Source organism: Apis laboriosa, unplaced genomic scaffold (genome assembly GCF_014066325.1).
Source record: "Apis laboriosa isolate Shangri-la unplaced genomic scaffold, ASM1406632v1 scaffold19_cov150, whole genome shotgun sequence".
Lineage (NCBI taxonomy): Eukaryota > Metazoa > Arthropoda > Insecta > Hymenoptera > Apidae > Apis > Apis laboriosa.
In genome coordinates this window covers 2,400,814-2,415,747 of record NW_025222278.1, presented here as the reverse complement: position 1 = coordinate 2,415,747, position 14,934 = coordinate 2,400,814, and the positions used below count along the sequence as shown (strand labels likewise).

Sequence of the window (14,934 nt, the reverse complement as noted above, 5' to 3'; positions counted from 1 at the left end):
AAAATAACGTAGATTTAAGAATTAGGAAAGAATGATAATAATGGAATAAAAATAATGTCTTGAATAGTATTTGCACAGAAATTTTTCATGTTGAGATATAAACAAATTATTTTGATATTAAAAGATTAATGATCAGAGTGAAATAGAGTGAAAAATTAAGAATTTACGAAGGGAAAGGATTCACAATTTGGTTTCCGCTTTAAGTGTGTTGATAATAAAACAGTTAAAAATAGAGATGTTAAAATAGACAGTGGAGATATCTCAGTGATGGAGGGAGAGAGTTAATGATTATTTTTACTGATCGAATTTACGGTTGGTAATCTGTGAGTGGTGATTTTTGATACTTTGATTATATCTTCAAAGAAGATTTAATAATGGTTACATTTCACGTTTCACTGGATTTACATTTTGCTTGAGCTATGATGATAAACATTCATAAGAATTTTATTTATTATTTATAATTATTTTTATGAACGAATTCATAGAATTTATTTCATAAATTAATAAAGTCAATTTTAATAATTCTATTTTTTTATTTATATAGAATAATTTTTAATACTTTCATTTTGTTCGTAAATTAGTTGACATTTGATAATTCAATTCAGTTCGTTCAGTAAGTTCTAATAACGAAGAGGAATTAATTATGCTTAAAAATTTTCTTATCTTTCGATCAAAAGATTTTGAAATTCAGCAAATTCGTTATTGATTACATTCCAAGTTTGAGAAAATTGGAATTGAAATTGGAAAATAATGTCACTCGGATAAACTGACGATCAAATATTAAAAAATATCAACGAGACAAAATTTAATCTTGATCCTGGTTTTTAATAGCCTTGTACATATTCTTTAGAATTTTCTAGATTCGATCTCCTCCAGGCTACTTAATTTAAGCAATTAAACCCGATCACGACTTCATCGAGCATTCGTCAAATTGCTTTTAACAAACGAATCAAATCGTTCACGTGAAATAAATTATCCATCGTTACTTTCGATATAAAAAATAGAATCGAATTGTTATTTAATTAAATAATAATTAATATTTAATTAAATAAAATATGTTGAACAGTTGTGCATAATAAATATATTAATTTATCAAATCTCTACATCAATAATCTTCTTCAATTTGCTTGTAATTCGATTATTTTGCATTAATTTATTATGCAATCGAGAGGAGTTGAAAATAATTTTAACCCGAAATTAATCAATTTGTATTTTTTGAATAGATGTCGTTATCAATTACACATGTGTGATTACGAGTGAATCTTATATCAGATTTGCGCCAAATTAAAAGAATCTATTTTTAGTAACACTCGTAACTGAAGGATAATGTAAAATAGCCAAAGATTAAAAGTGAGATTAGGTAATAATATCATAATTGGGTAATTGTCCCAGAAATTGGTTAACAATCTGACAAAGTTAAAATTGGCTAATAATCTTGGAAAGATAAGTGAGATTGAAGGATAAAAAATTAAGAAGAAAGAGCAGGAAATTCGTAATCGTTTTTCCCTTTTGCGAATTTTAATCTAAAACTGCGTACGTTTCATATCAAGTGAATTATAACGCTTATAATTAATAATTAATAATTAATAATTAAATTAATTTCGTTAAAAAAAAAATCTCCTCGAGTTGCCAAACTAAAATACCATCTGTTTAATAAAATAATTAAATAAAAATACTTTTAAAAACGTCGAAAGGATCAAAAAAATCGATTTTTCCAACAACTAAACAATTTCGCAACATCCCTCGTTTCTTCTCTCCACCCTTATTAATCGCCCAATTGCGCAATTTTATATATATAAATATATATATATATATATAACAATCATATATCGATTCTTAGAGCAATTAAATAGACATTAACTATCTCAATCCCGTATTAACATACAATTAAGTGAATCCCTTTTCCCGTACGAGCTCACACTAATCGACAGTCATCATCGTTGAGAGAGCATCGAGTTCTTTCGAGCAAATCTACCGCCTTTCTCGTTAGTTCGACGGAGACTCTTACAAGTGACGGTTCTGCGTCTCCATCGATCGCGATCGATCGATCCAATTCGATATTTTCGTCACAAATTCAACAAACATCGATCGAAATGAGAAATATCGTGCGATATCCACATTCATATCTGTAAATTATTAAAAGAAATCTGTGTTGTATCTAAATTTTAAATTAATCGACAAGATTTAAAAAAATTAATTAATCCAATTTGCAAAGTTTCTAATATATATGTATTTATATGAAGTGAAGTTTGTTTGGTGTGAATAAAGAATGTTGAATTGTGTAGAAGGATAAATTTAAGAAGTTTGAAAATTTTGTGAATTTTATTGATCGTTTTTCAAGATCGTATCGAAATGGTGATTGATGTGACACGTGAGATTTCGTGTGAAAATAGTGATATTTTCGTAGAAAGATAAAGATAAGGGTGATAACAATTACGTCAAAAATAATATTATGACGGTTATGAAGATCGTAGGTATTTATTAAAAATTTAATCGTGACCAGAAATTGGTATTTTTCGAATGAAATTTTTTTTTTTAAACCTTATAATTTAAAAATCTTATTATATTTGGTTATTTTGATAAAATTATACTCGATAAAATTATTCCGTTTATTCAAATAGATCGAGGCAATTTTTAAGATCGAAATGATTCTTTAAATTTTCACTTGCATGTTGACAAATTAAAATTATCTGTAACACTTCCGGATGTCGATATTTTTATTAATTATAAATTTTGCTCGAATCATACACTCGTCGATCGAAATAATTTCAATATGATTAATCACAGGGTTACAAAGAAAAAAAAGTATTTAAAAAATAATTCTTTACCAATTGTGTAAAATAACGTCGTAAAAAAATTGGAAAGCAATAAAATNTATACATCTAAGTTTCTTGGGCAAAAGTAATTATAAATTTATCGTATAGCGTTAGTGAAGTCCAATTATTAGAGGAATGAATATAATTTAAATAATTTTGAAAGCGAACTCTATTCTATTCTTGCTTCAAAATACAAAAGGAAGGCTGACAAGACACCAACTAGTCGTCAGAAGTGTCGATCATTATTATTCCACGGTTATTTTCGAAAGTACGTATACCTACTTCGATTCTATCAGAGAAGCTCAAGAACGTTCGAAATTGCTATTACATAATCGGAATACCTGGTATCTTGCTGGAACAAATTGATGCAAAGGAGAAAAAAATAAAAAGAAATAAAAAAAAAAATTAAAAAAAAAAGAAAAATCGTCTTCCATCAAAACGGCCAATTTTCTTTTCAATATTTTTTTTTCTTTTTTTTTCTTTTTTTTTTTTTTAATATAAATTATCAGTTACATAAAATGTGTAGTAATAATAACTTAGAATTTACTTCCTTATCAAAACGATTGATTGCATTTGCGATTTATTATTGCATGGAATGTTTGACCTAAAGGAAAAAGATTTTCTATTATTTCTAATGAATTTATATATATCTCGTCACGTTTATGAGAAAAATTAACGAGCATATTCTGAATATTATTGAAACAGCGTATAAGAAATTTTACTTTAATTCGATTACGAGATTCGAGTTGACATTCGATTCAAAGTCGATGAGCGAATTTCAAAATAAATTGTTATCGTAAAATCGTGAATTCCAGATCTATCGATCTTATAGAAGAATTTTAATAATCTTTGGGAAGCTCTATTTCTATTTGCTTCCGCTTAGATCTTTATCTATCTATATTCAGATTTATAGTTCAAGCAATATTAATTTCCTTGCAAACGATAATAACACGTTCATTAAACATGGATGGAATTGTCCCAAATTGTTTTCAAAATACGATTCAAATCAGATATACAACTTTATCTTTAGCAGATATTTTAATTTAAATTTGTTTCTCAGATATCTTGAGAGATAATACATCGAAGGTTTTAATTTATGACGATATTTTTATCTATCACGATTCTTTTAAAGTAGCTTTCCATATGATCGAAATAATTCGATATTTCTTGAATATTGTATGACGAAATAATCCAATAATTTTTAAATTTTTAAATATTCAAACATTATAAATCGGTGAAATATCAAACAATCTACTCCACTCAGAATCACCAATCTCATTAATAAATGTCATTTTATTAAAATTTTTTCCTAACAAATTATTATTGCATTAAAATAACAATAATAATACGTGCAGAGTGAAGAAGAAATATAAATCATTGAAACGATTCAAAAACTTATCCTCCAGTACGAGCTTAAAAAAAAAGGATATCAATTACACATCAAAAGTGATCCAACGAAAAAAAGAAAGCATCAGTGTAGAAGTAAAAGTGTATAAGATATATAAAATCAAATTAAATTAATTAATTAAAGCAATTAAGAATACGGAAATTTCAGTGCACATGTACCTCCCTCCTAAAATATTCCAAGGGCGAACGAATTATCTATTAAATTAAATAAATAAGAGATATTTCCCAATCATGGATTCGATACGAGATCTAAAACGATTGCTGTACGAGAGGACAGAGGCGTTACGACGTCGCGACGAGGTGATCGAGATGCTCGAAAAAGCTTTGGAAGAACGAGATATTACCATTCGATATCTTCAGAACGAGATCGACAAGTTCCGGCAGATCGTCGATTTCAGCCTGGCCTCCACTGGCATTGGATCTGGCCAAAGAGCCAAGAGACAGGCAATTTCCGCCGAGCCTCTTACCAAAGACACCAGGGTAATCGTGAAGTTTCAGAAACCTCAAAGGTACTACAGAATTCATCGGTATAATATTCGATTATATTTTTATTCTATACATTTTTCAATAGAGGCATCAAAACATTAACGATAACAATCATTAACGTCTTTGGAATTTTTGGTAATTGCTTAAAAAAGGGAAGGCATTATTTATTTCGATTATCTTGAGATACGTTATCAAATTCAACATCCTAATTTTGTATCCATAGATATACATAATTTCGACACTGTCACTCTCAATTACACTAAATTTCCTCAATCTTTTCTCAATTTTACAAATATAGTGTAAATTATATTGTAAACTATATTGTACACTAAATTATAAATATTTATTTTTCGTTTATAGGATCCATCAATAATCACGAAAGTTTTAATAAGTTTTCATTTTTTAACTTTCTTAATCTATTAAATCTAATTTAGATACTTTTTTTAAACCTCGATGATGAAATGTTGTTTTTACGTTAAGCTTTGCTAAAGTTTGAAGATACGACTATTTCAGAGATCAAATAAATTAGCCGCTCTCGAACGCAGTTGATCGATGTTTTTAGGTAACGTTTAAGTTACTAGAAGTGTTATCTAGTGACATCTATATGCATCGGTGACAGATCAGCGTAATATTATGCATGTTGTTTCTCATCTTCCTACGTATCTTTCATCATAGTTTATTTATACACGTTGATATTCTTTAGATTAGTATTTATCTGTCTTTTTTTAGATTGCATTATTATGTATCCAGACAATTTTTTTCTCTTACATTTGCATAAAAATTCAATTTCAAGGAAAAAAACAATATAGAGATATTTTTAAATCCTTTTTATAATCTCAGAATTTTATAGAAATAATTTTATAGAAAAATACTAATATTTTGTTTAAAAATTTTTATAACGATGCAGATAATTACAATTTGTACTTTTAAAAGAACGTTATTAATAACCTCGATGCAATATAGTAATAGCGATAATAGTAATCCGTTATTGTTGTCTTCGAAGCCAAGCCAAGAAAGATCGATTCAATGATCAAGCATAGAATTATTGTAAGAGTGAAATTTAGTTATGGCGTTGCGCAATTTTCAACTCATGGTTTCACCTGTACAAATCGCGTTACAACGAAAATACGTGACAGGGTGTTACATTCAGACTATTTTTAATGCGCGACACGTGGCTTCGTTAACTTCGCTTCGTGTCGTTTCTTAAGTAACCTCTTTCATCGACGAGCTATACCCGATTCGTCCTAACTTTCGCGTTTCCAAAAATTTATTTTTATCATCGTATCTAAATTAATTACAAAAATCCTATATCCCAACTTATTCTAATTTATTCTAATTTTTCCAAAATTATCGAAATTCATCGTCCAATAAATTTTTGAAAACTTAAAATTAATTAAAAAAAAAAAAAAATAATTGAAAGATTGCCTTGTTAAAAAAATATCGAAAAATACAATCTGACACGAGTCCATAAATATATCCAAGGACATTACATAAACATACGCTGAAACGTAATTTTTAATAGAATGGAAAATCGTATATATAAATCCAGCGATAAATCACAACTTATTTTGATCAAATTAAGATCGATTAGTATCGTACAATTTTACACGTTATTTATCAAACGATTTCACGGTGAAGAAAAGAATAAATTCCTGTGGATCGGTATTAACGAAGAAAAAAAAATGTTATAACAGCTCAATCAAACAAAATTCTAGGAATCCTCGTAGCAATTTTCGCATTAAGCGGCTACGTAAGATGCTTAACGTTACAAGTTGACGTTAGGATGGTAATGCTCGCATTTATTCTCCGAGTGAAACATCAAAAGCACCGAACTATTATCACACTGCACCTGTTACATTGCTGTGTGCCGAGTAAGTATATACGGGAAGATAAGTAATGTGGCCGTACCTCAAACTCTTGTGTCGTATATTTAGAAATGACGACGCTTTTATTACACTTTCTTAAGTTTATTTTTGATGATTAATTTGATCATCAATGGAGATGACCTTGATGTTGTGGATCGTTTGATAACCAAAGGTGTGCGCGCGTGTAAAGTACTTTTTCTTTTTTTTTGAGCACTTTAAATTCATATTCCATTCTGCGATTAATAATAATAATATGTACTTAAAGATACTATAGATTCTCCAGAAATAATTTCTTATTTGGATCTTTTCGTATTGCAAATTTTGATCTTATGAATTATAATAATATTATTATTTTAATTTATATTTAAATTCATATTCCACTCTGCGATTAATAATATGTATTTAAAGATAGATTGTCTAGAATAGTTTATTATTTGGATGTTTTCATATTGCAAATTTTGATCTTATGATTTTTGTGATCTTATGAATTATGATAATACTATTATTTTAGTTTACATTTAAATTCGTATTCCACTCTACGATTAATAATATTTATCGTATTTAAAGATACGATAGATTGTCTAGAAATAGTTTATTATTTGGATCTTTTTGTATTGCAAATTTTGATCTTATGATTTTTATGCGAATTATGATGATATTATTATTTTTAGTTTACGTTTAGATTATATTTTTGTTTTGTTCTCTTAAATGAAATGGACAATTATTGAAAGTATTTCATGTTTCTTTTTTTTTTTTCTGTTCGTAGATCTCGTGAACTGATCAAAGCAGCCATTTTGGACAATGACTTCATGAAGAACCTCGAGCTGACGCAGATCCGAGAGATCGTGGATTGCATGTATCCTGTTACCTTCTCGGCTGGTTCAACCATCATACGTGAAGGAGATGTTGGTTCCATTGTGTATGTTATGGAGGGTGAGTCACAAATCTGTCCAAATTATATATTTTCTTTCGTAAGGTGTTGCACAGTTTCACTTATTACCATATAATTTTATTATATGGTATTATTACCATATATTCACTTACCCATATAATTAGAAGAGAAATGATTGAAATTAATTTCAAAATTCTATTTTTCTTTCTATATTATCTTAGAAAAGAATTATTAAAAAGTTCGTATGCTTATGAAGAAGGGTATTGTATTTTATATATCTCTTTCTTTAATTAAAAAAAAGTCCCGTTACAACGAAAAAGTATTATAAATTAAAAAAAAAAGTAAAAAAAAAAGAAACAATGATGGAAATTGTATTGATTTCATTCAACGATTATAATGAATTCCTTAGACAAAGTTGTCCATGATTACACTTTTTCATACGTTCCGGTTATAAATAGTTAGATGGCCATGCTTTAATGAACATGGGCGGAAAATCATCCATGACAAAGGAGTTTCATGAATGACGGAATCGTTACGACTGTTAATCTTCCTCGCATCGTACAATTTCAGTTTATATTCACCAAGTCGAACAACTCGAGGTCAACCATTGTTGAGATCGTATAGTGTACTGTTACGTCCTCTTGCGTCGTGATTCGGAAATTTCTTTGACTTTATATAATTCCATTGGATTGTTTGTTTTTTTTTTTTTAATATCCTTATAAATATATAATATTTACAATTTTTCTTATTAATCGTAATTTATTAATTTTATTGTCCTTTATGATCGTCACATTTTTCGATTCGTAAAAATTATTAATATGAATATGAATAAATTTATCATTTTAATTAAATCACTTGATTTTTTGAGTTATTATTCAGTGCTGAAATGTGAAAAGTGCTTAATATTTCTTTAAAATCGATAAATCTAATAAATCGGAGTATATTAAGTTCATATTTTTTACAAATTGATTAAACTTAAATTTCGCGCCTTTTTCCACTCCGATGGTAAAGAAAATAATTAGCTCACAGAAAGTAATCAGAATACAATTATTTAAAAACAATATTGAAATCATTTTGATCGGAGAGAAATTCCCAATAAGTTCAATTTGAATCCGCGGTGCAAACTATGCACCGTATGATTCATCGTTCTTTACAGGAATCGAATGATTCAAGCTTTGCCTTTTCTTCCGAAAAACCGGTTCCCATAGCGGTAGTTATAAATAAAATGTTGCTGAAAATACGACGCATTCTTTCGAAACGATAAGAATCAGCATTTAAGTAAATTTCGCTCCATATTGCGCAAAATGGATCCAAAACATCCATCTGATATTTTCCAATTTTCAAAATTTGTTTCTGGAATTCTTGCTTGTCATGGAGGGAAGACAAAGTTTTAATATTGTCAGTGAAACAAGAAAAGATTAAAAATTTAATAATTGATTTTATTGTATTTTATTTTATAAAAAAAAAAAAAAATAGAAAAAAAGAAAACATTTAAATATTTGAAATGGAAAGATGTATGTTGGATTTAAATTAAACGTTAGATGAAGTGAGACGGAGATAGAATGACACGGTGCGCCGCGGTGTGGCGCGATAATGTAACAAAGATGAAGCTGTCTCACTCTAACGCTATCTCTTTTCACCGAAAGCAAATTTTAATTACATTAACTTAATAAATAAGCTCCGAGCAAAATTTTTGTATATCAACTTTCGTGTTTCTTTTTGCCTTTAGAATCAATCTATGAATATTTATTATTAATATACTATATATTATATAATATTTATCATCTTAATATCTTATTATTTTTAATATATATATATTTTTTTCATACTATATTTATATTTGCCTTTATTATTATATAACATTCATCATTGAATGTATAATTTTCTTTTCTAGTATTATCAATAATTAAAATATAATTAAAATATTATTAATATATATTACATCAATAAAGTTTTTGTTTTTATATTTCATATATATTATATAAACTTCCAATATGGTTATAATACATTTTATTGGCAAGAAATTTCACACGAATATTTTATATGTACAGTCATATAGAGTTTCATTCTCGACGAATTTCCTTTTACTTCCGGTACCGGTTGAACGCATTCAGACGTTTTGCGCAACCAGCAACGATACTACAATTAAATTCGAACGTAATGGGTCAACGTGTAACGTAATAACGTGAATTTTTACTTTATAATGACCACGTTATAAGCCAACTGTGTAAACGTGTAACAATTAACATCGAAATGCGATTACGCAAATTAATTATACAGACATCATTATTCAACGAGAAAAAAATTTATTGTTATTGATACGAAAAATATAAACAAAAAAAAGAAAAATAAACGAAAAAAAAATTTTTTACAGCGCAGGAATGTTTATTTATAGTAACGTATACGTATAAAAGATAATTTGTTAACTGAAAGAAGATTGAAATAACTTATGATATACAATAACTTATCTTTAATTAAAGACACGAATGATTTCTTTGAAACGATTGATTTAACTTCTAAGTATTTTCTTCTTGAATCAATATTTTGATAATTATGATATATAGGATAGATTAAATTTAATATATTAAATAATTAATTATACATGATATTATAATTATATACATAGAAACGAGAATGTTAAGATAAATTATTTAACAGCAATAATAATAAATTTATGTCCCATTTAGCAAAGTAATATGATTCATTATAATAATTATTACATTTATCAGAATAAAATTGAATGTCGCGTTCATTACATAAATACAGACATATGAATAGACATTAAATAAATCTTTATCTATTCTAATCAGAAAGAATGAGAATCAATGGTCTTTCTCTCGGAAGTTCGCATACTGTAATAGCATAGCAATTAATACTTCGATATAATATTATTTATAAGATTGTTCCGTGTCATAAAATGTATCAAAATAATTGCATTAAATTATCTACGATACTTTCATTAACATTACATTCTCTTTTGTAACATTTTTTTCATATCTTTATGAAAAAATGTACGTGTATTTTACAAATCAAAATATTTTAGACAAAAAGATTTTAATTTTACCCTAAATTGATACTCGTACAGGATCAATAAAAAGAAGAAGATAGATTTTGATATTGGAGTTGTTGATCGAAAAAATCAAATGTAAAAGATTCCACAAATAGAAAATAATGACATAATGAAAGGAATAAAGGAAGGAAGGAATAAAATAAAGTACAAATAAGTATCGAGAAATCATTTTCAATCAAGATTGCTCCACTTTTGCTTGTATGTGTTCCCACTATATCTGACAAACATCCTCTGTATATCTCTTGATCTTACTCTCACAATTAGGGTATATTATTTCACTGTGATTTACAAAGGGTAAACAAATTCAGATAAAATGTATCTAGTATATCTGGTGTACTTCTCTTCTCTATATCCTCTTATCATTAATCCCTTTCTGATTTGTATAACCTGATTTTCAAGTATACATGTAACGAACCAAGAAAATAGAATTTTTTTCATAAAGAATGATATTCATTTCCTTCCTTGAAAAAATTCTTTTCTCAACAAAAATTTTATATATGTTTCTCGATAGAATTAATAACTTTGTTTATTAATTATTCACACAAGTGAATATCTTTAAGAAAAAAAAAAAAACAATTCGTCGATCTATTTTCATTAGATATTTCATAGATTACAACACCTGATTCGATAAATAGTCTTGTAAGATAAATATTATGTATATTCGATATTCGAACGAATTTAAATACAACGTATAAATATAACGAGATATAACGCGTTATTTATATCCAGTATTGTGCCGAATACGCGAAAATTTGTTTTCGATAAGAGAACGAAAAAAGAATCTTTGAAATATGTGCGTGTTTACATATGTATGCACTCGTTCGAATTCCTAAATAACAAAAAAATTCTCGTTGCATCATTCTCGAGTCACCCGGTACATACGTGGGAGTGGTTGCACCGAGAGGAGGCACGCTCGGTTGAGAGCCACTGTCCTTTCTCTCGCGAACAGCGCGCGTGGTGGGGCGGTCGAGAGCCGGAGAGGAAGGGAGTTTCTCGTGTGCACGCTCTTTGCGGGCGTACATTTCACCAGTCGTGAACGCTGTCAGTGAGCGTCAGTCTCGAAGGAGTGGTCCTGCCAGTGTCCTCGTTCGCGTCAGGATCCCCCTTTGTGCGAGGACACCGTTTCGCCCGAACTCTCCGATCCCTCGGTCGAAAATTTTCCAAACGATTCTCGCGCGCGAGTGAAATTTCTCTCACTGACAAAAAAAAAAACGCGGTTTTCGTCGCGATCCTACTACGATCCTATCGATCCCTCTTGCGCAAGGGACGATCCATCATCGATCATCCTCGTTTCTCTCCTCCTCGTGGTTTCGAACTCTTGCTTTCGAAAAAAAATTTTCCCCCCTCATCCTCGAAACGTGAATACTTGTTTACTCTGACGACTAATAATATTCTGAATCGGCCACGAGAGGATTAAGGATTTTCGTGGTTGGGACGAAAAGTGGTTGGAGGCTCGATCGGGGGAAAAATCGGATGATGGAAATGAATGGAGGAGGATCGGGTACGGAAGGAGGCACGGTGTGAAAGGAGCGAGGAGAGGCGAAGTCGTGGTGGCCGTTCGTCCGTGGGATCGATGGACACGATTCGTATCGGAAGAAATCGAGCCGGGGACTAAAAATAGATTGCGTCGTTGTTCCGCTCCGCGCCAGCCTGCAATTATTCCGCTCGAAAATCTCGCAACTCGCAATTTTCCGCCGACTGTCGGCTGTCATTTGCGCTCCGCCGTGAAGCATGAACCGGCGAGGAGCCGTTGGAACCCTTGGAAGGACGGTGAACCCCACGATTCGTTTAAAAACCGTGCACCGGCTGAGATTCACGGGTGGGACACGTGGCTCGCCCGTGTGATTTATGCGACTACGCGCAGTAGGATTTAAAGAGCTCGCAAGTTTCGACTCGGGGAGGTGACGTGAACGTCAAACAAGAGAGCAGGAGGATCGAGGAGGAGACGCTCGTCGATCTTCTCTCTACGACTCTGGATAAATGCCAGATGATATACGTTCGTCTCCAATTTTGTTGCTGTGACAACTGAGACAATTCGATTTCGAGAAGTCGAGTCGAATATTTTTCACTTAATAAACGTCGTAATAAACGTGGTAAGTTTGAATGTTCTATCTATCGATTTGTGTCGATCGAGTAGAACCATCCCTTGATTGATAATTCGATTGATCGATCGAAATCGAAAAAGTGATTTCGTAGAGGTAATTAGCTATTCGAGAGCGTATCCGTGATAAGATTTTATCGATGGGACTTGTATCCTCGAGTGAAAAGTGCAAGTCGATGCTGGAAAATGTCCAGCGCAGTGACTCATACCCAAGGTCGTCTCACTGGACCAAACCTTTCTAACCAACGACCCGGAGCAACGGTCTGACGTTATATCTGATTTATCTGATTTAGACGAACAAATAATAAAAATCTCGACAGAGAGAGAGAGAGGGAAAATTAATAAACAGGTTTTACTCTTCGTGTTCGAGGAAAAAAAGAGAAATCCCATTACCATCTGATTTCATTGAACAAGAATTCATTTAAAACTAACAAAACGCTCTACGCCTCTTCTACTTCATCTTTGTTGATTCAATTTGTCGTGTCAAGGATCTTTCATTTAAAAAGTAAATTCATATCCGTAAAATTAACAAGATAGTCTCTAAAATAGACGAGATCTTAAGGATTCTAAGAAGAGGAGAGACTAGGAAAAACTAATCTACTCCGTGAAACAAATATACTCAACTTTTCTTTTCGTAAGAATTCTTCGTTTCGAAAAAAAGAAAGGAAAAAGAAGCTCGATCGTTCTTGTACCCTCTTCGACTCGAACATTTTTGCTCGAAAAACGAGACGAGTTTTTAAGGATTCTTTGAAAAAAAAAAAAAAAAAAAAGAAGGAAAGGGAAGAATCGTGAGTGAATCCAAGCCATGAAAGTGAGAAGTTACCCCGGCAGAGCAGTGCTGGAGGATCCAGAATTACTGTTGGACCCTGACGCGACTCGGGGGAGGGCCATGGAGCTTCTCTACGAGGCCAGTTGGCGAGAGTGTGGCGTGAACTGGACGAGCAGCAATGGAAGAAGCAAGCCTCCGTCGAGGGAGGACGAATACAGGCAACCTTACGCCGAGGTGATCTCCCAGCTCGAGGGTGTTCTTGGGGATAGCCGCGTTGGATCTTCCGCGAGAGAGGATTCGGAGTCGAGGAGATCGAGCAGCACTGGGACCAGTGACAGCGAATCGAGCGAGCTCAACCAGCCTGGAAATAACAAAGGTGGATTTCTCATACCGAGGCCGAGGCTGATCGTACCGGTTCACACCTACGCCAGGAGACGAAGAACCGGCGCCCCTCCTCCGCTCAGGAGGCGACAGATACGCGAAGGTATTCCTCAGAGAATTTCTCCTTTTTAACGAAATTTCAATTTTTCGCCATAGTTGTTTAGATAATTGTAGGAATTTCTCAAGTTTTATTTTTATATATTTGAATATTATATATTAGAATATTGGAAGAGTTGACTTGTTTGAATTTTTGGCAAGAATTGTTTAAGATAATTGTAGAAATTTTTTTAGTTTTATCTTTATATATTTGAATATTATATATCAGAATATTGGAAGGGTCGATTTGTTTGAGTTTTTAGCCAGTTATTAAAGATAATTGTAGAAATTTCACATCTTGAATTTTATCTTTATATATTTGAATATTATATATTAGAATATTGGAAGGGTCGATTTGTTTGAATTTTTAGCCAGAGTTATTAAAGATAATTGTAGAAATTTCACATCTTGAGTTTTATTTTTATATATTCGAGTATTATATATTAGAATATTGGAAGAATCGACTTTGTATTTTTGGCAAGGGTTGATTAAGATAATTGTAGAAATTTTTCTAGTTTTATCTTTATATATTCGAATATTATATATTAGAATATTGGAAGAGTTGACTTGTTTGAATTTTTGGCAAGAGTTATTAAAGATAATTGTAGAAATTTCACATCTTGAGTTTTATTTTTATATATTCGAATATTGTATATTAGAATATTGGAAGAGTTGACTTGTTTGAATTTTTGGCAAGAATTGTTTAAGATAATTGTAGAAATTTTTCTAGTTTTATCTTTATATATTTGAATATTATATATTAAAATATAGGAAGGGTCGACTTTGAATTTTTGGCAAGAGTTTAAGTTAATTGTAGAAATTTCATATTTTGAGTTTATTATTTATTATTAATTTTATATATTCGTAGAATATATTCGTGAAAGGATCGATTTGAAATTTTCGAAAAAATCGAGTTTAAAAATTTGGCAAATATAAATTAGTAATATAAATACATATGTTAAATTTAAACATTTATAACAATGTGAAAATATTTTGTTCAATAGCATTTTTGAAAAATCTTTTCGACGTCTCTTTTATTTACTTTGTTGTT

The 14,934-nt window shown here is 30.5% G+C and overlaps 1 protein-coding gene across 3 annotated transcripts in view; it reads left to right on the top strand.

Moving 5' to 3' along the window:
* LOC122712172 (cGMP-dependent protein kinase, isozyme 2 forms cD4/T1/T3A/T3B) overlaps positions 1–14,934 on the top strand; it is a 77,035-nt gene that overhangs the window by 35,178 nt on the left and 26,923 nt on the right. Inside the window, exons 1-2 of one of the 3 annotated variants that reach the window (XM_043931591.1) lie at positions 4,206–4,732; positions 7,341–7,507. In XM_043931591.1, coding sequence (XP_043787526.1) covers positions 4,455–4,732; positions 7,341–7,507 — 445 coding nt within the window. In that variant the 5' untranslated portion in view covers positions 4,206–4,454. Of the gene's footprint in view, positions 1–4,205; positions 4,733–7,340; positions 7,508–13,427; positions 13,891–14,934 lie in introns of those variants that run through there. The other 2 variants (XM_043931589.1, XM_043931590.1) reach the window with 2 other exon arrangements.